Source organism: Pongo pygmaeus, chromosome 1, assembly GCF_028885625.2.
Source record: "Pongo pygmaeus isolate AG05252 chromosome 1, NHGRI_mPonPyg2-v2.0_pri, whole genome shotgun sequence".
In the NCBI taxonomy this organism is placed as follows: domain Eukaryota; kingdom Metazoa; phylum Chordata; class Mammalia; order Primates; family Hominidae; genus Pongo; species Pongo pygmaeus.
Window position 1 is genome coordinate 24,250,074 of NC_072373.2, and position 23,506 is coordinate 24,273,579.

Below are 23,506 nucleotides of genomic sequence, written 5' to 3' on the forward strand. Positions count from 1 at the left end.
ACATCCTTTGTACCTTGGCCCTTCCCTTAAAGGGGTATAAATCCTAGGCATTGTGTAATATCCTGATCAACTTCCAGCTGTCATGAAGTCTCAGCCTTGTCAAATCTACACTGATGTTTGTTTATAACAGTTGTTTGAGAAGTAATTTTAAGTTTCCTGATATCATCTCTTGGATTGTGGTCTTACAGTCTTATTAACCTTTAAGTTGAGAGTTTAGCAGGGAGACTTGAACATGGTATGTACAACACAATTATAAAGACAAAATTGTGCTTATTATGATTGGTAATTTCTCTTTTTTTAAGATGCTATCCTGGTGAAAATATATACCTAATTTATATGTGTATATATATGCTACTTTTGGCATGTTTAATGATTTAGAATTTATTCCTGGCTCACCCATAACAATTATGGGTTGTTTGCACTTTCATATGTTATGTTGTTTTTGTCTGCTTGCTCATTCACCCATTTCGATTCCTTTGAGAAAACTCCTCTCGTGTTACTTACGACCTAGTGAGTTATTTAAATATTAACGCATGGGGCCTATTGATTAACTTAAACATATGAAATGTCTATTATATGATGAGCATTGCAGTCCCCAAAGGTAATGTTTTTGATGAATGTTCATGTGATTTGATAAGTTCTGGCATTGTTTTTTTCCCCAAAGTTCCTTAGATTTTCCAGAAATATTTTTTATATTAGGGTCCAGGCAAATAAAAGACCTATTTTTAACTGGAAGGAAGTATGTAGCTGAGTGAGGAGAAAATTTCCACGAAGGGCTTAAAACTGATGGAGTTAACTAGTAAGCTAAATTTTAAAATATTAAGCGTAAAAAATATACATTTTAAGTATATTAATTGGATTTTAATGAGTTCAAATACTAGAAACTTCTCATGAAGCCTGTGGTTGAGAGATGGAAGGTAATGTGGCTCTGGCTGGAATGTACAGTTTGTCTTTTTCTCCCTACCATTTGAAAATATTGTAATTAAAAACAAATGATAGTGTTATAAATACACATTCTCCGTTGGCCTGTAAAATTTCTGCTGAGAAATCTGCTGTTGGTCTGATGGAGATTCCCTTATATGTAACATAATGCTTTTGCTGTTTTTGGAATTTTCTCTTTGTCTTTGACTTTTGACAGTTTGACTATAATGTATCTCAGAGAGAAACTGGGTTAAATCTCTTTGGGGATTTATGAGCTTCCTGATCTGAATGTCTACCTCTCTCTCAAGACTTGGGAAGTTTTCAGAAATTATTTTATTAAATAGGTTTTGATGCCGTTTCTCATCTCTTCTCTTGGAACTCCCAAAATCTGAATATTTTTTCACTTGATAGTGTCCCATATGTGAGGAAGGCTTTTCTCATTCTTTTAAATTATTTCTTCTTTTTCTTTTTTATCTGACTGGGTCATTTAAAAAGACCTGTCTTGAAGTCTAGAAATTCTTTCTTCTCTCTCTCTCTCTCTTTTTGTTTCCCCTAGAGGTTTGTTCATTTTGATGATCTTTTCAAGGAACCAACTTTTGGTTTCATTGATTTTCGCTATTTTTTTTTCTATTCTCTATTTTGTTTATCTTTAATCTTTATTATTTCTTTTCTTCTGCTAGCTTTGGGTTTGGTTCGTTCTTCGTTGTTTAGTTCCTTCAGGTGTGAAGTTAGGTTATTGATTTTATATTTTTCTTTTTAAATGCAGGCATTTACAACTATAAATTTCTCTGAGAATTTCTTTTGCTGTATCCCATTTGTTTTGGTTGTTGCATTTGATTTGTCTCTAAGTATTTTCTGATTTCTCTTGTGATTTCTTCTGTGACCCACTGGTTGTTTAAGAATGAGTTAGTCGGCCGGGCGCGGTGGCTCACGCCTGTAATCCCAGCACTTTGCTAGGCCGAGGCGGGCAGATCAAAAGGTCAGGAGATCGAGACCATCCTGGCTAACACGGTGAAACCCTGTCTCTACTAAAAATACAAAAAAATAAATTAGCCGGGCATGGTGGCGGGTGCCTGTAGTCCCAGGAGGGGACTACAGCCTCCTGTAGTACTCGGGAGGCTGAGGCAGGAGAATGGCGTGAACCCGGGAGGCGGAGCTTTCAGTGAGCCGAGATTGCGCCTCTGCACTTCAGCCTGGGTGAGAGTGTAAGATTCCGTCTCAAAAAAAAAAAGTTACTAATTTCAACCTTCATGTTATTATTGCTAGACAAGATGCTTTTATGGCATATGTCTTTTAAAATCTATTGAGACTTATTTTGTGGCCAAACATATGGTCTACCCTGGTGAATATCTCAGGTGCAACTGAGAAGAATGTGTATTCTGTTGTTGCTGGGTGGAGTATTCTGAATATGTCTGTTAGGTCTAGTTGGTTTACTGAGTTGTTCAGGTTCTCTGTTTCCTTGTCTTCCTTCTGGTTGTTCTATCTATGACTTCTTTTTTAAATCCATGATTTTTGGACTATTTAAGCTTTCAAGTTTGTTTGTTTTTTTTTTAAATGGACTTTCAGTGACTAAAAATGTCCTAGAAAACAGGGCATATCCTTCAGGTTTTTAAATTTGTTTACATAGAGTTTCTAGTAATTGTTGCAAAAAAGGAACAAACACTTTCATTAAACTAAAAATTATTTCTTCTTGAATGCCCTGTTTTTCCAAATTGTATAATGTTTAAATGTATTATTCTTAAAGTTTTGAAGAAATTGTTTTTTTCTTTCTTGGGTTTCTTCCATTCTGAGACAGAAATAGGGCTGATATTCAGTGGTATATACTACACAGGCACAACAACTGTGAAAATGTTGACGTATTTCTGTAGTGATTGCTAAAGGGTCCTGCTCCATGTCCCAGGAAGCACCTCTATAGCCACACATTGCCTACCCTGGCCCCATACCTTCTCTTCAAACTCAGCTGGAGGCCTCCAAGACTCTGCTTCTACCCGCACGACAAATGTCCATTCTGATCAGTTTGGTGCCTATGCCACACTGGTTGCTAGATATTTTGGATATCACTTCTGGATATAAATATTTTAAAATGTAGCAGTTTAAAAGCCTGTTAAGTGTGTGGGCTTTAGAGTTAGACAGACCTAGGTTAGAACATGGGCACCATCACTTATTAGCTTAACATCTTGAACAAATTTACTAAATCTTTAAAATTTAGTTTTCTCATTTATAAACATCTACTTTGAAATGTTGTTGTGAGGATTACATGAGGATTAAATGACCACAGTGCTTGGAACACAGTAAGTGCTAAATAAACATTAACTATTATCAGCATCCATCCAAACAAAACTCTATAGACTATAAGCTACAACAAATATCAGCAAGAAATGATATATCTATATAAATTCAGTTCAAATTTGTTTTTTTCCTTCAAAAATATCCAATCCTTTTTAATATATCTCAGTTTGCCAGAAATGCCTATGGGGCCAAACAGGTAGCAGAAACGCTTGAAGTGAGTGGGGGCTGCCTACAGACAAGTGGGAATGCTAGCCCAGAGTTGCCAGCTATCTGAGTTTTCAGGAAAAGACAGAAAATCGGATATTAAGTAAAATCTCCATATTTTAAAATGTTGATTATATCAAAATGAGGTGAGGGGTGGGAAGACTGTAATAAGTCAAAAGATGTCAACGGACTGAATTTGCCTGTTTGCCGTCTCTGAAATGTATTACTTTGCTCACTCTCAAAATGTATGTGAGCTAAATAGGTAACAGGGATATCAATTCTAGTTCCAGTTCTCATAATGATAATGTTACTGTATTTTAATTTAAAATCAAGACATTTAAGGAATAATCATGCCTTTACAAAGCAACAGGGTAATGATATAAACAGGTTAAGTGCAGTTGGATTTTTTTTTTTTTTTGAGACGGAGTTTTGCTCTTGTTGCCCAGGCTGGAGTGTAATGGTTCAATCTCGGCTCACTGCAACCTCCTTCTCCTGGGTTCAAGAGATTCTCCTGCCTCAGCCTCCCAAGTAGCTGGGATTACAGGCGCCTGCCACCATGCCCAGCTAATTTTTGTATTTTTAGTAGAGATGGGGTTTCACCATGTTGGCCAGGCTGGTCTCAAACTCCTGACCTCAGGTGATCCACCTGCCTCAGCCTCCCAAAGTGCTGGGATTACAGGCGTGAGACACTGTGCCCAGTAAAGTACAGTTTTTTTAAAGAACACAGACTGGAAAAAAAAAAAAAAAAGAACACAGATTGATACTGTTTAAGGCTTTGGTAAACTGAAGTTGTAAAGATCTCCTGAGAGAAATTTGGTGAAATAGTAAATTAAAATATTATAAAGACAATAATAATGAACTCTATAGAGTGTTTTATTATGTGGTAGGCACTACAAGTTTTATATATATTATTAATAATATTACCAATAATATTATTTACTTAATCCTCACAATCTTTTCACTACCTATATTATTATTTCCATCTTATCTGAAACTGATAAGCTCTCCTGAGATAATTACATTGTCCTGGTGTTTTGTCTTATTTTGAGAACTGAACTGTATTTCTTACCAGCTGTAAACCTCTTTGTTTCTCAGCAAGTCTTTGTCGCGCAATTTTAAGGACGTTTTGAGCTTCAGCTACTTGGATTTGTTTAGGGCCCACAACCTTAAAGAGAATGTCAGAACATTTAAGTGTCAAAAACGTCAGGTTTACTGTAAAAAATGCCATTTATATTTGAAAGACATTTACAGATGTCAATTGTTACAATTAAACTTTCCTAGGACTATATGTATATGTGGGGTACAAAGTAGCCTATTATGGTGAAACAATAAAATGAAATACACAAATACTAGCATAGTTGTCAATAAATAACAAATTTAATGGGAGCACTTGACATCTGTGTGAGTTAGAATAACATACTTGATTAAAGTGTTTCTCCTTAGGTATCCTTTCCACTCAAGTTCATTTGAGTATTGCTAAATAAAAATTATTTCTGGGACATTGATGTGCCACTTCCAAATCATGACAGATGTTTAGGAGGAAAAGCATACCTTCTGTACTTCATGGTAGTTATTCAAAGCTATAACCCACTGGCACAGGGAGCAACAAGCAACAGAAACCAGCGCAATCTTGTTTGGGTTGAAATCAGGTAAGGTTACAATTTTTTTTAGCTTCACAAAAACCTAGAGAGAACACAGTTAATGTATTACATGAGAAAGAAATATTATTCACCTGAAGTTTTCCCCAGTCTACACTAGATTGAAATTTTATTTCATATTAAAATATTCAGGCCGGGGGCAGTGGCTCATGCCTATAAACCCAGCACTTTGGGAGGCTGAGGTGGGTGGGTCACCAGAGGTCAGGAGTTCGAGACCAGCTTGGCCAACATGGTGAAATCCCGTCTCTACTAAAAATACAAAAATTAGCGGGGCATGGTGGCACACGCCTGTAATCCTAGCTACTAGGGAAGCTGAGGCACGAGAATCACTTGAACCCAGGAGGGAGAGGTTGCAGTGAGCCAAGATCATGCTGCTGCACTCCAGCGAGTGCACAGAGTGAGACTCTGTCTAAAAAAACATAAAAATTAACTTATCTTTAATAGTAGAATCAAAGACACATGCCTGGGTACAAAAATGACCCTAGTGGCTGGGCAAGGTGGCTCCTGCCTGTAATCCCAGCACTTTGGGATGCCAAGGGGGGGGGGGGGGCAGATCACAAGGTCAGGAGTTCGAGACCAGCCTGACCAACATGGTGAAACCATGTATCCACTAAAAATACAAAATTAGCTGGGCATGGTGGCAGGCACCTGTAGCCCCAGCTACTCGGGAGGCTGAGGCAGGAGAATCGCTTGAACCCAGGAGGTGGAGGTTGCAGTGAGCTGAGATCTCCAGCCTGGGTGACAGAGTGAGACTCCGTCTCAAAACAGAAAACAAAAAACAAACAAAAAACAAAACAAAACAAAACAACAACAACAAAACCTAGTATCAGGAGAGAAAAAGCCTTTGTTAACATCCTGCTATTGCTACTGTTGTTGCAGTAGCTTTGCTATACTTTTTAAAAAGAAACTTTTAAAACAAAAACAAAACAGGTTAACTTTCTCCAGCTTCAGGAATTTGATATCTAAAAATTCTGAAGTCTCCTTGTGCACTTCAGGTGTGAGGTGACTAGGAATACCATCCTCTTCCTTCTGTCCCCCAGGCGGCATATTGGCAAGGCACAGTCCCTATTCAAAGGTCGGTCTGGTCAGTAATGGTGGTATGGCCTGGGGCATGCTGGGGCTCACTGAGGATGTTCTCTACCTTAGCTGTGTCACATGCCCACAGGTCCACCTCTATTTCTAAATGGTATCACACAGTTTGGAGTTAGATATACAGTATTTCTCATCTACTTTTGGGAGCCATAATCAGAATGAAATTTTTCTCAGACTGGGATTTCTTTTCCCTATCCAACTAGGCAACTCCTCTCTTGACTGGAAGAATAGAGCTATTTTCCTAGAAAATAGTTTCTCCATCTAAGAATAGAACAATTTAGATGGCAGGTGGTCTGTTTGATCCCACAGACTGTAAATATGAGATGCATCAATTAGAGATCAACTTTTTACCTTATCAGGTATGCTGTCCTTGTCAAGGTTAATCAATTTTTTCAGGAAACCAGTTTCTGAAAGAAGTAACTTTGCCGTTGCCCAGTTAGGTTTCTTTTGCAGAAGAATACACACTGCATTCATGACAGTCAGTACAAGGAAGGGAGGCCGTGTGTATACTCTGTAATAGATGATGAAAATCTCACCAACTTCACAATTAAAAATGAAATGCACCCTGTAAATATCTCAGAAGACAATATACACAGATTTTTAACACACATTTGGATAAGGAAAACTATTTGTCAACATATAGCTATTTAATTACTTAGGTATCTTTTAAAAATTGGGTATCTTAAATATAAGGATATTATAGTTTTAGGAAGATGAAATGCATAAAACTTAAATAAGTACTACATCTGAGTTAGAGGCTAATTAGTTTTATTATAAAAAGTCTTGGGCTGGGCATGGTGGCTCATGCCTGTAATCCCTGCACTTTGGGAGGCTGAGGCAGGCGGATCACTTGGGGTCAGGAGTTCGAGACCAGCCTGGCCAACATGGCAAAACCCGGCCTCTACAAAAATAAAAAAATTAGCTGGGTATGGTGGCGGGTGCCTGTAGTCCCAGCTACTTGGAGACTGAAGCAGGAGAATTGCTTGAACCCAGGAGGCAGAGGCTGGACTGAGCCAAGATCACTCCACTGTTCTCCAGCCTGGGCGACAAAGTGAGACACTGTCTCAAAAAAAAAAAAAAAAAAAAAAAGTCTTCACTGTATAGAAACCCCTCTCTTATTTCAGTCCAGGGCTGATTTCCTGATGACTGCTTCACAGAGACACTGTACATGTGTACGCGTTGGGAGTCAGCCGTATTCTTGTGACTTAAGAAGTGGTATAACAGCCAACTCCCCTTAAACACATGCTCTCATTTCTTCTTCCTGATCTAAGATTCCCACTGTAAAAATCACAGATAAAACAGAGTCAGGGGAGGAAGGGTGGATGGGAATTTGTCTTTCAAGTCATTAATAATGTATTTGTTATTGGAACATTGGAGGCGGTCTCTTCACTATGTCTTAATCAGTTGACGTGCCACTGGACTGTTAGGTAAGAAGTTGATGCTTTGGAAAGTCAGGTTCAGAATAACATTTATAAGAAGCAAGTTTCAAAGAGAAATCACAAGGGGGTGATGGTTGCTGTGCACCAGCATTCGGAACTTGGAACAAGGCAGGGTAGGTCCACACATGGGTAATGAGCCTCCCCAAGTGAAAACCGCACAGACTTCCCAAAGAAGGAAGGCAACCAAGCCAACTTTATATGCATGACATTATCCACAGGGCTTACCAAGAAGGTCCCCTGCCTTGAATTTCACAACCAGAATTTTTTTTCAACTTTTATTTTAGTTTCAGGAGTACATGTGCAGGTTGGTTATATAGGTAAACTTGTGTCATGGGAGTTTGTTGTACAGGTTATTTCATCACCCAGGTGCTAAGCCCAGTACGCAATAGTTATTTTTTCTGACTGTCTCCCTCCTCCCGTCCTTCAGCCTCAGGCAGGCCCCAGTGTCTGTACAACTAGAAATTCTAACCTATGTGTTCATTTGATTTAATCTTTAGTCTCTTTAACAGTCTAATTTTAAAATGAAGATCATCTTCACATTTGAATAATTCAAGCATTAGCACCTTATTCTGAAATAATTTTTTCAGGTTGCTTTTCTGAGATTATCAGCTTGGCCTTTTTGAAATAATGGGAAAGATAACAGAGGAACTAGAAAAAGAGAAAAGGTCCACAAAGGAGAAGTGAGAGCTCCAATAAGGAACCTTTCCTCAATTTTACCCAGGTTTGACTCTATTTAAAACAAATATGATGTGAATATAATACTAGGATAAAATGTATTATCTAGGAAATTTAATTTAAATTAAAGGGGAAACAGGATTAAACCGATTGTAGTTCAATCTTTGTGCCACTTTCCAGGAATAAATATTTGATTCAAAGTGAGACGTGTCTACTGGAAATTTGCTTTAAAATTCTTTATTACTTCACAGAATTAGTCTGTCTTGGATCTTTCCTCATTTTCTCCAGTCTGCATTTTCTACTATCTGCTTTCTGCTTCTAGTGGTTCATGTTGCAAAATGGCAAAGGATGAAAGTATAATGGGGCAATTGTTGGCATTCTGATGATAGAAATAGCAGCTTGGAAAGAGAATGGACTAAGCTGTGCATCTGCTAGATGTCTCTGCTGCATGTCCAAGAATAGCAGTGGAGATCAGGTTATAAGGCATCCTCATTTGTGTGGCATTTTGGAGTGAGCAAAGTGAAATACACATTAGCAATATAACAAAGGAGGATCTTTAAAAACAAACAAACAACAAACAAGACATACTCAAAGAGTTCAAAGACAAGGCTGGTTTTCTTAGCTTTTGTAGTACTACTAGGGCAGGGAAAAGGGCCTACTTGATCAGAGGAAATCTCTTATCATGAAAGTAACCTTTATTGAGCATTTGCCTTATGCCAGCCTCTGTTACAAGCATTTTACCTGTATTAACTCATTCAGTCCTTTCAACATCTGCAATCACTATTGCACAAAAGGGAAGCTCAGGCACAGAGAGCTTATACAGCTAGAAAGTGGCAGTGCCAGGATCCCAAGCCAGGAAGCTTGGTATCAGAGCCCATGAGCTTAACCACTATGAAACACTGCCCCTCAGAAATTAGGCTAAAGGGAATTTGAACTGATCACTCTCTAGGGAATATCTGCTAGAAAAAAAAGCTAAGAGGATAGAACCTTCTGGAACAAAGTCATGAGGTACATGAGGGGCTGTGTTGGGGAAGAACTGGCCCCTGTTACTTCTCTAATGTCATCTCCTGACATTCCCTCTTGCTCACTGAACTTTAGTCATCTTGGTCTTTTGCAGTTCCTGAAACCCAAGAAGCACATTTCTGTCTTCAGACTTTTGTGCTTTCCATTTCCTCTGCTTGGAACACTCTTCCACTGGATACCTGCCTAGTTTACTTCCAAATTTCATTCAGTTCTCTGCTCCAATATCACCTCATCAGAAACAGTTTCCACAACCGTTAACTGCTACAACCTCAGTGCCCAGAACAGGGCCTGGCACTTAGTGTGTGCTCAAGATATTTGCTGAATTGATAAATAAATAAATGAGTGCATAAGAATGAGTGCATATGAATGAAAGGAAAAGAAGTCAAGAATTCTCCCTCCTTCTCTTGCTTGTTTCTCTTTTGCATTTTTTCAGTTTCAGGGGTATTAACTTCAGCATTGTAATATGATCTGTTCATCATAAAAATATATTGATCAAAAAAATTCTGCTATTTTCTATTCTTATCACAAAAGCTAATAATATGTTATAAATATCATGGTAGGTTTGCTCCAAATTTCCACATCTTTTATTAAAATACTATTTTCTACAAATAGTGGAAAACTCAACACATTCCAAGATGTTATAGGCAGGTTCCCATTGTTTGTTGAGTTGGGGAGCTCAAGCTAAAAATTATCTCACCCAAAGATTCAAATTAGCACTAATAGGCTCAGATCTTTGTAGCCTAAAATGTTTCATTTCTTCCTGTATTTTCTTATGTATTCTCTTTAATCATTAACCCCTAGCCCTAACCCGGATCAAGTTTGGGACAGGGCACGGCAAGGGGAAGCACTTCCTGCACTTCCTGTAGTGACACCTTGTGGTAATGTCCAACTTTGCAGTCTCAGATATGTGTTAGTACATTCCCAAAAGCTGTAGCTAAACTGGTACAAGCAGCCGTTTATAATGTGTAAACATTGTCCTTTTATTTTTGGAACTGCAGGCCAGGTAATATTGTATTTTGTCAATTTTAAGATGCACATTTTTACATCAAAGAGATTGAGATTCAGTTTATAACAAACAGCACATCACAGTTTAACTGGCAGCATTTTTTCTTTTTTTAAAATTATTATTATACTTTAAGTTTTAGGGTACATGTGCACAATGTGCAGGTTAGTTACATATGTATACATGTGCCATGCTGGTGTGCTGCACCCATTAACTTGCCATTTAGCATTAGGTATATCTCCTAATGCTATCCCTCCCCGCTCCTCCCACCCCACAACAGTCCCCAGAGTGTGATGTTCCCCTTCCTGTGTCCATGTGTTCTCATTGTTCAGTTCCCATCTATGAATGTGAACATGCGGTGTTTGGTTTTTTGTCCTTGTGATAGTTTACTGAGAATGATGATTTCCAATTTCATCCATGTCCCTACAAAGGACATGAACTCATCCTTTTTTATGGCTGCATAGTATTCCATGGTGTACATGTGCCACATTTTCTTAATCCAGTCTATGATTGTTGGACATTTGGGTTGGTTCCAAGTCTTTGCTATTGTGAATAGTGCCACAATAAACATACGTGTGCATGTGTCTTTATAGCAGCATGATTTATAGTCCTTTGGGTATATACCCAGTAATGGGATGGCTGGGTCAAATGGTATTTCTAGTTCTAGATCCCTGAGGAATCGCCACACTGACTTCCACAATGGTTGAACTAGTTTACAGTCCCACCAACAGTGTAAAAGTGTTCCTATTTCTCCACATCCTCTCCAGCACCTGTTGTTTCCTGACTTTTTAATGATTGCCATTCTAACTGGTGTGAGATGGTATCTCATTGTGGTTTTGATTTGCATTTCTCTGATGGCCAGTGATGATGAGCATTTTTTCATGTGTCTTTTGGCTGCATAAATGTCTTCTTTTGAGAAGTGTCTGTTCATATCCTTCGCCCACTTTTTGATGGGGTTGTTTGTTTTTTTCTTGTAAATTTGTTTGAGTTCATTGTAGATTCTGGATATTAGCCCTCTGTCAGATGAGTAGGTTGCGAACGTTTTCTCCCATTGTTTAGGTTGCCTGTTCACTCTGATGGTAGTTTCTTTTGCTGTGCAGGAGCTCTTTAGTTTAATTAGATCACATTTGTCCATTTTGGCTTTTTTTTTTTTTTTTTTTTTTTTTTTGACAATGGAATGGCATCTTTAATGTGCTAAAAGAAAATACACGTATTTAGTTCAACATTCCTTAATATTTTAGGCAATAAGATTTATTGAGAACACAGAAATGGTGCAGACTTCTGCTTTTTTTTTTTTTTATTTTAAAATGAAATTTTTATTGAGATATTTGTAGATTCTCATGCAGTTGTAAGAAATAATAGCGTTTCCTTTTACACTTTGCCTAGTTTCCCCCAGTGGTAACATTTTGCAAATGCTAATGTTACAACTGGGATTTTTATTTTATTTTATTTTTTTAATTTATGAAGTATTTATTGATGATTCTTGGATGTTTCTCGGAGAGGGGGATGTGGCAGGGTCATAGGATAATAGTGGAGAGAAGGTCAGGAGATAGACACATGAACAAAGGTCTCTGGTTTTCCTAGGCAGAGGTCCCTGCGGCCTTCTGCAGTGTTTGTGCCCCTGGGTACTTGAGATTAGGGAGTGGTGATGACTCTTAAAGAGCATGCTGCCTTCAAGCATCTGTTTAACAAAGCACATTTTGCACCGCCCTTAATCCATTTAACCCTGAGTTGACACAGCATATGTTTCAGAGAGCATGGGGCTGGGGGAAAGGCCATAGATCAACAGCATCCCAAGGCAGAAGAATTTCTCCTAGTCAGAACAAAATGGAGTCTCCTATGCCCACCTCTTTCTACACAGACACAGCAACAATCTGATCTCTCCTTCCTTTCCCCACACTTCCCCCCTCTTCTTTTCAACAAAACCGCCATCGTCCTCATGGCCCGCTCCTGATGGTCGCTGTCTCTTCGGAGCTGTTGGGTACACCTCCCAGACAGGGTAGCCGGGCAGAGGCGCTCCTCACCTCCCAGACAGGGCGGCCGGGCAGAGGCGCTCCTCGCTTCCCAGACGGGGCCGCCCGGGCAGAGGTGCTCCTCGCTTCCCAGACGGGGCCGCCCGGGCAGAGGCGCTCCTCGCTTCCCAGACGGGGCCGCCCGGGCAGAGGCGCTCCTCACTTCCTCCCAGACCGGGTGGCAGCCGGGCAGAGGCGCTCCTCACCTCCCAGACGGGGCGGCCGGGCAGAGGCGCTCCTCACTTCCCAGACGGGGCGGCCGAGCAGAGGCGTTCCTCACTTCCCAGAGGGGGCGGCCGGGCAGAGGAGCTCCTCACTTCCCAGACGGGGCGGCCGGGCAGAGACGCTCCTCACTTCCTCCCAGACAGGGTAGCGGCCAGGCAGAGGCACTCCTTACCTCTCAGACAGGGCGGCCGGGCAGAGGTGCTCCTCACTTCCCAGACTGGGCGGCCGGGCAGAGGTGCTCCTCACTTCCCAGACTGGGCGGCCGGGCAGAGGCGCTCCTCACCTCCTAGACGGGGTGGCCAGGCAGAGGCGCTCCTCACTTCCCAGACGGTGTGGCGGCTGGGCAGAGGTGCTCCTCCCTTCCCAGATGGGGCAGCCAGGCAGAGGCGCTCCTCACTTCCTCCCAGACGGGGTGGCGGCCAGGCAGAGGCGCTCCTCACTTCCCAGAGGGGGCGGCCGGGCAGAGGTGCTCCTCACTTCCTCCCAGACGGGGTGGCGGCCGGGCAGAGGCACTCCTCACCTCCCAGACGGGGCGGCCGGGCAGAGGTGCTCCTCATCTCCCAGACGGGGCAGCCAGGCAGAGGTGCTGCTCACTTCCTCCCAGACGGGGTGACGGCCGGGCAGAGGCACTCCTCACCTCCCAGACGGGGCGGCCGGGCAGAGGCGCTCCTCACCTCCCAGACGGAGTGGCCAGGCAGAGGCGCTCCTCACTTCCCATATGGGGTGGCGGCCGGGCAGAGGCGCTCCTCACTTCCCAGATTGGGCAGCTGGGCAGAGGCACTCCTCTCTTCCTCCCAGACGAGGTGGCGGCCAGGCAGAGGCGCTCCTCACTTCCCAGACGGGGCGGCCGGGCAGAGGTGCTCCTCATCTCCCAGACGGGGCGGCCGGGCAGAGGTGCTCCTCATCTCCCAGACGGGGCAGCCGGGCAGAGGTGCTCCTCACTTCCTCCCAGACGGGGTGACGGCTGGGCAGAGGCGCTCCTCACCTCCCAGACGGAGTGGTCAGGTAGAGGCGCTCCTCACTTCCCATATGGGGTGGCGGCCGGGCAGAGGCGCTCCTCACTTCCCAGATGGGGCAGCCGGGCAGAGGCGCTCCTCACTTCCTCCCAGACGGGGTGGCGGCCAGGCAGAGGCACTCCTCACTTCCCAGACGGGGCGGCCAGGCAGAGGCACTCCTCACCTCCCAGACGGGGTGGCCGGGCAGAGGTGCTCCTCATCTCCCAGATGGGGCAGCCGGGCATAGGTGCTCCTCACTTCCTCCCAGACGGGGTGGCAGCCGGGCAGAGGCACTTCTCACCTCCCAGACAGGGCGGCCGGGCAGAGGCGCTCCTCACTTCCCACACGGGGTGGCGGCCGGGCAGAGGCGCTCCTCACTTCCTCCCAGACGGGGTGGTGGCCAGGCAGAGGCGCTCCTCACTTCCCAGACGGGGTGGCCGGGCAGAGGCGCTCCTCACTTCCCAGACGGGGTGGCCAGGCAGAGGCACTCCTCACCTCCCAGACGGGGTGGCCGGGCAGAGGCGCTCCTCACTTCCCATACGGGGTGGCCGCCGGGCAGAGGCGCTCCTCACTTCCCAGATGGGGCAGCCGGGCAGAGGTGCTCCTCACTTCCTCCCAGACGGGGTGGCGGCCGGGCAGAGGCACCCCTCACTTCCCAGACGGGGCGGCCAGGCAGAGGTGCTCCTCACTTCCTCCCAGACGGGGTGGCGGCTGGGCAGAGGCGCTCCTCACCTCCCAGACGGGGTGACCGGGCAGAGGCGCTCCTCCCTTCCCAGACGGAGTGGCCAGGCAGAGGCGCTCCTCACCTCCCAGAGTGGGCGGCCAGGCAGAGGCGCTCCTCACTTCCCAGAGTGGGCGGCCGGGCAGAGGCGCTCCTCACTTCCCATACGGGGTGGCAGCTGGGTAGAGGCGCTCCTCACTTCCCAGATGGGGCAGCCGGGCAGAGGCGCTCCTCACTTCCTCCCAGACGGGGTGGCGGCCAGGCAGAGGCGCTCCTCACCTCCCAGACGGGGTGGCGGCCAGGCAGAGGCGCTCCTCACCTCCCAGACGGGGCAGCCGGGCAGAGGCACTCCTCACCTCCCAGACGAGGCGGCTGGGCAGAGGCGCTCCTCACCTCCCAGAAGGGGTGGCTGGGCAGAGGCGCTCCTCACTTCCCATATGGGGTGGCAGCCGGGCAGAGGCGCTCCTCACTTCCCAGACGGGGTGGCGGCCAGGCAGAGGCGCTCCTCACTTCCCAGATGGGGCAACCGGGCAGAGGCGCTCCTCACTTCCTCCCAGACGGGGTGGCGGCCAGGCAGAGGCGCTCCTCACATCCCAGACGATGGGCGGCCGGGCAGAGGCGCTCCTCACTTCCCAGATAGGGCGGCCGGGCAGAGGGGCTCCTCACATCCCAGACGATGGGCGGCCAGGCAGAGATGCTCCTCACTTCCTAGACGGGGTGGCGGCGGGGCAGAGGCTGTAATCTTAGCACTTTAAGAGGCCAAGGCAGGAGGCTGGTAGGTGGAGGTTGCAGCGAGCTGAGATCACACCACTGCACTCCAGCCTGAGCACCATTGAGCACTGAGTTAGCGAGACTCCGTCTGCAATCCCAGCACCTCGGGAGGCCGAGGCAGGCAGATCACTTGAGGCCAGGAGCTGGAGACCAGCCCGGTCAACACGGGGAAACCCCGTCTCCACCAAAAATACAAAAACCATTCAGGCGTGGTGGCGCGCGCCTGCAATCCCAGGCACTCGGCAGGCCGAGGCAGGAGAGTCACAGGAGCCCGAGGCAGGGAGGTTGCAGCGAGCCGAGATCACGGCAGTACAGTCCAGCTTCAATAACAGCGGGAGACCGAAAAAAGAAGGAGAGGGAGACCGAAGAAAGAGGGGAGAGGGAGAGGGAGAGGGAGAGGGAGAGGGAGAGGGAGAGGGAGAGGGAGAGGGAGAGGGAGAGGGAGAGGGAGAGGGAGAGGGAGAGGGAGAGGGAGAGGGAGAGGGAGAGGGAGAGGGAGAGGGAGAGGCATTTTGGCTTTTGTTGCCATTGCTTTTGGTGTTTTAGACATGAAGTCCTTGGCCATGCCTATGTCCTGAATGGTAATGCCTAGGTTTACTTCTAGGGTTTTTATGGTTTTAGGTCTAACGTTTAAGTCTTTAATCCATCTTGAATTCATTTTTGTATAAGGAGTAAGGAAGGGATGCAGTTTCAGCTTTCTACATATGGCTAGCCAGTTTTCCCAGCACCGTGTATTAAATAGGGAATCCTTTCCCCATTGCTTGTTTTTCTCAGGTTTCTCAAAGATCAGATAGTTGTAGCTATGCGGTGTTATTTCTGAGGGCTCTGTTCTGTTCCATTGATCTATATCTCTGTTTTGGTACCAGTACCATGCTGTTTTGGTTGCTGTAGCCTTGTAGTATAGTTTGAAGTCAGGTAGCGTGACGCATCCAGCTTTGTTCTTTTGGCTTGGGATTGACTTGGCAATGCGGGCTCTTTTTTGGTTCTGTATGAACTTTAAAGTAGTTTTTTCCAATTCTGTGAAGACAGTCATCGGTAGCTTGATGGGGATGGCATTGAATCTATAAATTAGCTTGGGCAGTATGGCCATTTGCACGATATTGATTCTTCCTACCCATGAGCATGGAATGTTCTTCCATTTGTTTGTACCCTCTTTTGTTTCATTGAGCAGTGGTTTATAGTTCTCCTTGAAGATGTCCTTCACGTCCCTTGTAAGTTGGATTCCTAAGTATTTTATTCTCTTTGAAGCAATTGTGAATGGGAGTTCACTCATGATTTGGCTCTCTGTTTGTCTGTTATTGGTGTATAAGAATGCTTGTGATTTTTGTACATTGATTTTGTATCCTGATACTTTGCTGAAGTTGCTTATCAGCTTAAGGAGATTTTGGGCTGAGACTGGGGTTTTCTAGATATACAATCATGTCGTCTGCAAACAGGGACAATTTGACTTCCTCTTTTCCTAATTGAATACCCATTATTTCCTTCTCCTGCCTAATTGCCCTGGCCAGAACTTCCAACACTATGTTGAATAGGAGTGGTGAGAGAGGGCATCCCTGTCTTGTGCCGGTTTTCAAAGGGAATGCTTCCAGTTTTTGCCCATTCAGTATGATATTGGCTGTGGGTTTGTCATAGATAGCTCTTATTATTTTGAGATATGTCCCATCAATACCTAATTTATTGAGAGTTTTTAGCATGAAGCGTTGTTGAATTTTGTCAAAGGCCTTTCCTGCATCTATTGAGATAATCATGTGGTTTTTGTCTTTGGTTCTGTTTATATGCTGGATTACATTTATTGATTTGCATATATTGAACCAGCCTTGCATCCCAGGGATGAAGCCCACTTGATCATGGTGGATAAGCTTTTTGATGTGCTGCTGGATTCGGTTTGCCAGTATTTTATTGAGGATTTTTGCATCAATGTTCATCAAGGATATTGGTCTAAAATTCTCTTTTTTGGTTGTGTCTCTGCCCAGCTTTGGTATCAGGATGATGCTGGCCTCATAAAATGAGTTAGGGAGGATTCCCTCTTTTTCTATTGATTGGAATAGTTTCAGAAGGAATGGTATCAGTTCCTCCTTGTACCTCTGGTAGAATTTGGCTGTGAATCCATCTGGTCCTGGACTCTTTTTGGTTGGTAAGCTATTGATTATTGCCACAATTTCAGATCCTGTTATTGGTCTATTCAGAGATTCAACTTCTTTCTGGTTTAGTCTTGGGAGAGTGTATGTGTCGAGGAATTTATCCATTTCTTCTAGATTTTCTAGTTTATTTTTGTAGAGGTGTTTGTAGTATTCTCTGATGGTAGTTTGTATTTCTGTGGGATTGGTGGTGATATCCCCTTTATCATTTTTTATTGCATCTATTTGATTCTTCTCTCTTTTTTTCTTTATTAATCTTGCTAGCGGTCTATCAATTTTGTTGATCCTTTCAAAAAACCAGCTCCTGGATTCATTAATTTTTTGAAGGGTTTTTTGTGTCTCTATTTCCTTCAGTTCTGCTCTGATTTTAGTTATTTCTTGCTTTCTGCTAGCTTTTGAATGTGTTTGCTCTTGCTTTTCTAGTTCTTTTAATTGTGATGTTAGGGTGTCAATTTTGGATCTTTCCTGCTTTCTCTTGTGGGCATTTAGTGGTATAAATTTCCCTCTACACACTGCTTTGAATGTGTCCCAGAGATTCTGGTACGTTGTGTCTTTGTTCTCGTTGGTTTCAAAGAACATCTTTATTTCTGCCTTCATTTCGTTATGTACCCAGTAGTCATTCAGGAGCAGGTTGTTCAGTTTCCATGTAGTTGAGCGGTTTTGAGTGAGTTTCTTAATCCTGAGTTCTAGTTTGATTGCACTGTCATCTGGGAGACAGTTTGTTATAATTTCTGTTCTTTTACATTTGCTGAGGAGAGCTTTACTTCCAACTATGTGGTCAATTTTGGAATAGGTGTGGTGTGGTGCTGAAAAAAATGTATATTCTGTTGATTTTGGGTGGAGAGTTCTGTAGACGTCTATTAGGTCCATTTGGTGCACAGCTGAGTTCAATTCCTGGGTATCCTTGTTAACTTTCTGTCTTGTTGATCTGTCTAATGTTGACAGTGGGGTGTTAAAGTCTCCCATTATTATTGTGTGGGAGTTTAAGTCTCTTTGTAGGTCACTCAGGACTTGCTTTATGAATCTGGGTGCTCCTATATTGGGTGCATATATATTTAGGATAGTTAGCTCTTCTTGTTGAATTGATCTCTTTACCATTATGTAATGGCCTTCTTTGTCTCTTTTGATCTTTGTTGGTTTAAAGTCTGTTTTATCAGAGACTAGGATTGTAACCCCTGCCTTTTTTTGTTTTCCATTTGCTTGGTAGATCTTCCTCCATCCTTTTATTTTGAGCCTATGTGTGTCTCTGCACGTGAGATGGGTCTCCTGAATACAGCACACTGATGGGTCTTGACTCTTTATCCAATTTGCCAGTCTGTGTCTTTTAATTGGAGCATTTAGTCCATTTACATTTAAAGTTAATATTGTTATGTGTGAACTTGATCCTGTCATTATGATGTTAGCTGGTTATTTTGCTCATTAGTTGATGCAGTCTCTTCCTAGTCTTGATGGTCTTTACATTTTGGCATGATTTTGCAGCGGCTGGTACCGGTTGTGCCTTTCCATGTTTAGCGCTTCCTTCAGGAGCTCTTTTAGGGCAGGACTGGTGGTGACAAAATCTCTCAGCATTTACTTGTCTGTAAAGTATTTTATTTCTCCTTCACTTATGAAGCTTAGTTTGGCTGGATATGAAATTTGGGTTGAAAATTCTTTTCTTTAAGAATGTTGAATATTGGCCCCCACTCTCTTCTGGCTTGTAGAGTTTCTGCCGAGAGATCTGCTGTTAGGCTGATGGGCTTCCCTTTGTGGGTAACCCGACCTTTCTCTCTGGCTGCTGTTAACATTTTTTCCTTCATTTCAACTTTGGTGAATTTGACAATTATGTGTCTTGGAGTTGCTCTTCTCGAGGAGTATCTTTGTGGCATTCTCTGTATTTCCTGAATCTGAATGTTGGTGTCCCTTGCTAGATTGGGGATGTTCTCCTGAAAAATATTCTGCAGAGTGTTTTCCAACTTGGTTCCATTTTCCCCGTCACTTTCAGGTACACCAATCAGACGCAGATTTGGTCTTTTCACATAGTCCCATATTTCTTGGAGGCTTTGCTCTTTTCTTTTTATTCTTTTTTCTCTAAACTTTCCTTCTCACTTCATTTCATTCATTTTATCTTCCATCACTGATACCCTTTCTTCCAGTTGGTCGCATCAGCTCCTGAGGCTTCTGCATTCTTCACTTAGTTCTCGAGCCTTGGCTTTCAGCTCCATCAGCTCCTTTAAGCACTTCTCTGTATTGGTTATTCTAGTTATACATTCGTCTAAAGTTTTTTCAAAGTTTTCAACTTCTTTGCCTTTGGTTTGAATTTCCTCCTGTAGCTCAGAGTAGTCTGATCGTCTGAAGCCTTCTTCTCTCAACTCGTCAAAGTCATTCTCCGTCCAGCTTTGTTCCGTTGCTGGTGAGGAACTGCGTTCCTTTGGAGGAGGAGAGGCGCTCTGCTTTTTAGAGTTTCCAGTTTTTCTGCTCTGTTTTTTCCCGATCTTTGTGGTTTTAACTACTTTTGGTCTTTGATGATGGTGTTGTACAGATGGGTTTTTGGTGTGGATGTCATTTCTGTTTGCTAGTTTTCCTTCTAACAGACAGGACCCTCAGCTGCAGGTCTGTAGGAGTTTGCTAGAGGTCCACTCCAGACCCTGTTTGCCTGGGTATCAGCAGCGGTGTCTGCAGAACCACGGATTTTCGTGATCTGCAAATGCTGCTGTCTGATCGTTCCTCTGGAAGTTTTGTCTCAGAGGAGTACCCGGCTGTGTGAGGTGTCAGTCTGCCCCTACTGGGGGGTGCCTCCCAGTTAGGCTGCTCGGGGGTCAGGGGTCAGGGACCCACTTGAGGAGACAGTCTGCCTGTTCTCAGATCTCCAGCTGCGTACTGGGAGAAGCATTGCTCTCCTCAAAGCTGTCAGACAGGGACATTTAAGTCTGCAGAGGTTACTGCTGTCTTTTTGTTTGCCCTGCCCCCAGAGGTGGAGCCTACAGAGGCAGGCAGGCCTCCTTGAGCTGTGGTGGGCTCCACCCAGTTCGAGCTTCCCGGCTGCTTTGTTTACCTAAGCGAGCCTGGGCAATGGCAGGCGCCCCTCTCCTAGCCTCGCTGCTGCCTTGCAGTTTGATCTCAGACTGCTGTGCTAGCAGTCAGTGAGACTCCGTGGGCGTAGGACCCTCCAAGCCAGGTGCGGGATATAATCTCCTGGTGCGCTGTTTCCTAAGCCCATCGGAAAAGCGCAGTATTGGGGTGGGAGTGGCCTGATTTTCCAGGTGCCGTCTGTCATCCCTTTCGTTGACCAGGAAAGGGAACTCCCTGACCCCTTGCACTTCCTGAGTGAGGCAATGCCTCGCCCTGCTTCGGCTGGCGCATGGTGTGCTGCACCCACTGTCCTGCGCCCACTGTCTGGCACTCCCTAGTGAGATGAACCCAGTACCTCAGATGGAAATGCAGAAATCACCCGTCTTCTGCATTGCTCACGCTGGGAGCTGTAGACCAGAGCTGTTCCTATTCGGCCATCTTGGCTCCTCCCCCCAGCATTTTTTCTTAAGGATAGAAAAAACACTGGTATGCCTTACAATTGAAGGCATCATAAAATTGATAAGATACAGTATATACCATACAGAATGAACACTTAAAGTAACCAAGATGGGTAAAAAATCTTAAACCAAGATTAAGAAATGGAATATAGGCTTAGTATATAGGCTAAAAATGGAATATGGGCTTAGTAAACATGAATTTACGTTTTTTTCTGAGCTTTTCCAACTCAAAAGAAACTTAGGAGAGTTACCTTAATTCAGCGACATCAGCTTTATCCAGGGCATTCAGAGCCACAATTGCCTTGTCTAAGGCTGGCAGCACACTTTTTAGTTCATTGGCAGTTTTCTGCAATAAAAATATAGGTCCCCAAATACATATGAATCAATATAGTTGCATATTTAAAATTTTTGTATGCTGAACTTGGAAAATATAATTTGATATTTTTACAATGCCCATAAGTTATGCATCTTGTATGACTTAGATATGTGCACACATGCTTGTACTGTTGGAAAGATGTATCATAGTCCTAAAATGTGTATGATTCAATCCTTGATGAGAAGGTATACACGGGAAGCAAAAACACGGAGTGATTTCTGCCTTACCTCTTAGACTCAGTGTAGAATTAACAATGCCCTTTTGAGGAATGGCCCAGTTGAGGGTAGAATTACTGTGAAGCCATGAAGCTTAAACTTCAGCCTCTCACTTGCACACACCCCTTCCAAGGCCGTGCAAGCAGCCCTGCCATTATGTTTGCAGGGTCATATGTTTTCATTTTGCAAAAGTAAGACGTTTGAACTGCAATCAATTAGGAATGATTTCTCGAAGTGTGATGATCCCCTTCCTGTGTCCATGTGTTCTCATTGTTCAATTCCCACCTATGAGTGAGAATATGCGGTGTTTGGTTTTTTGTTCTTGCGATAGTTTACTGAGAATGATGATTTCCAGTTTCATCCATGTCCCTACAAAGGACATGAACTCATCATTTTTTATGGCTGCATAGTATTCCATGGTGTACCATAAAACCTAAAGTATAATAATAATAATAAAAAAATAAATAAAAAAATAAAAAAAAATTAGGAATGATTTCTCTTTGCATTTTGCCTAACTCTTTGTCAGGTTTCCTATCACATCAGGTGCTGGAGTGGCTGTGGACATTTTGCGATCTGGCTAAAAAGTTGAGTTGGGAATTATATTTATATTGCTCACAGTTACTTCCCTGTATAATAAAACTACTGTAAGCTGTCTGAAATAGAAATGACTTCCAGAAATACTTTTGTTTTCTGCTGGTCCAACTTTCCCGGTGGGGTGACATTAAGCCCAGAGGTCATATTGTAATAGAAACTTGTCCTATAGGATCTGGTGCCAGAAGTTTGTGGGTTAGTATAGGAGAGATGAGGTTTACAATGTATGGATCTAGAAGCTACTCTGTGTAAATATTTCCACTTATTAGATGTATAAAATTGTAAGTGGAGGGTTAGATTTTCACTGATACCTTTGCAAAATGAAACTTCATTTTGAGTATACTTGATAAGCAGTATATACTATTCTAAATCTGCTATACTTTTTTTTTCTTTTTTACTGGGAGTTGTATAAAATCAAATTCATCGGAATTCCTGGGTTTTGAAGAAATAGTTACTGCATTTGGCAAGATGTTTTGGAGTGTTTCAATGAAGTAAGTGAGAAATTACAGATTTCTTATATAGATATATGAGAGGTGCTTTATTTTAGAATTTAAAAATTTTATTTACATATATATAATTAAGATAAAAACATGTGAAATATGAAATAAAGGTGAGTGCTAAAATCAGTAGAGGTTATTCTGATATTGAGGAGCAAATCATAATGAAAAATTTCAGGTCACTACCAAAAGCAAAAATTTATTAAAATGAAAAAATAAATTTAGAACATAAGTAATGAAGTGGCTCTTGTTTTGTCTAATTATCCAAGTAATAAAGAAGAATGAATCATATGATCACATTGGAAGAATTTAAATTTCTTGCTGCATTTTCAAGAAATATTGACATTAATGAAAATAACATAAATATCAGAAAACACTGTTATAATGAGGACATTGATGGAAAACTGGTTAATGAATGTCATTGATTCAAACAGTATTTGAAATTAATCACTGCACAAGAACTCTTGAAAAGCCATTGCTGCTTATGCCAAATGTAATAGCAGTCCTATAAAATATTCATGTCATTGTCAATAATAACTTACAAAGTTGAAAGAAACTTCTAAACTATCAAAAATGAAAAATACATTTGATCAATTCTGCTAAAGATTTTTTAGGGAATGATATTACAAAATCACTATAATATGAAGAAATGATCACAGAGTATGCAGTGAGAAAATGTAGAAAAAAGTATTATAGGAGTGTGGCATGATTGGGCCAAGATGGCCAAATAGGAACAGCTCCGGTCTGCAGCTCCCAGCGAGATCAACACAGAAGGTGGGTGATTTCTGCATTTCCAACTGAGGTACCCAGTTCATCTCATTGGGACTGGTTAGACAGTGGGTGCAGCCCATGGAGGGAGAACTGAAGCAGGGTGGGGCATTGCCTCACCCGGGAAGCACAAGGGGTCAGGGAACTCCCTCCAGTAGCCAAGGGAAGCCATGAGGGACTGTGCCAAGAAGGACGGTGCATTCTGGCCCAGATACTACACTTTTCCCACAGTCTTCACAACCTGCAGACCAGGAGATTCCCTTGGGTGCCTACACCACAAGGGCCCTGGGTTTCAAGCACAAAACTGGGTGGCCATTTGGGCAGACACCGAGCTAGCTGCAGGAGTTTTTTTTCATACCCCAGTGGTGCCTGGAATGCCAGCAAGAC

At 43.3% G+C, this 23,506-nt stretch overlaps 1 protein-coding gene across 2 annotated transcripts in view; it reads right to left on the minus strand.

Moving 5' to 3' along the window:
- The window catches only part of DNAH14 (dynein axonemal heavy chain 14), a 510,612-nt gene that overhangs the window by 84,871 nt on the left and 402,235 nt on the right, over positions 1–23,506 (minus strand). For both annotated transcript variants that reach the window (XM_063672417.1, XM_054474368.2), the window contains exons 61-64: positions 20,924–21,018; positions 6,516–6,675; positions 4,966–5,097; positions 4,484–4,579 (exon numbers count right to left, since the gene is read on the minus strand). In XM_063672417.1, the coding sequence (XP_063528487.1) occupies positions 4,484–4,579; positions 4,966–5,097; positions 6,516–6,675; positions 20,924–21,018 (483 nt within the window). The remainder of the gene's footprint in view (positions 1–4,483; positions 4,580–4,965; positions 5,098–6,515; positions 6,676–20,923; positions 21,019–23,506) is intronic.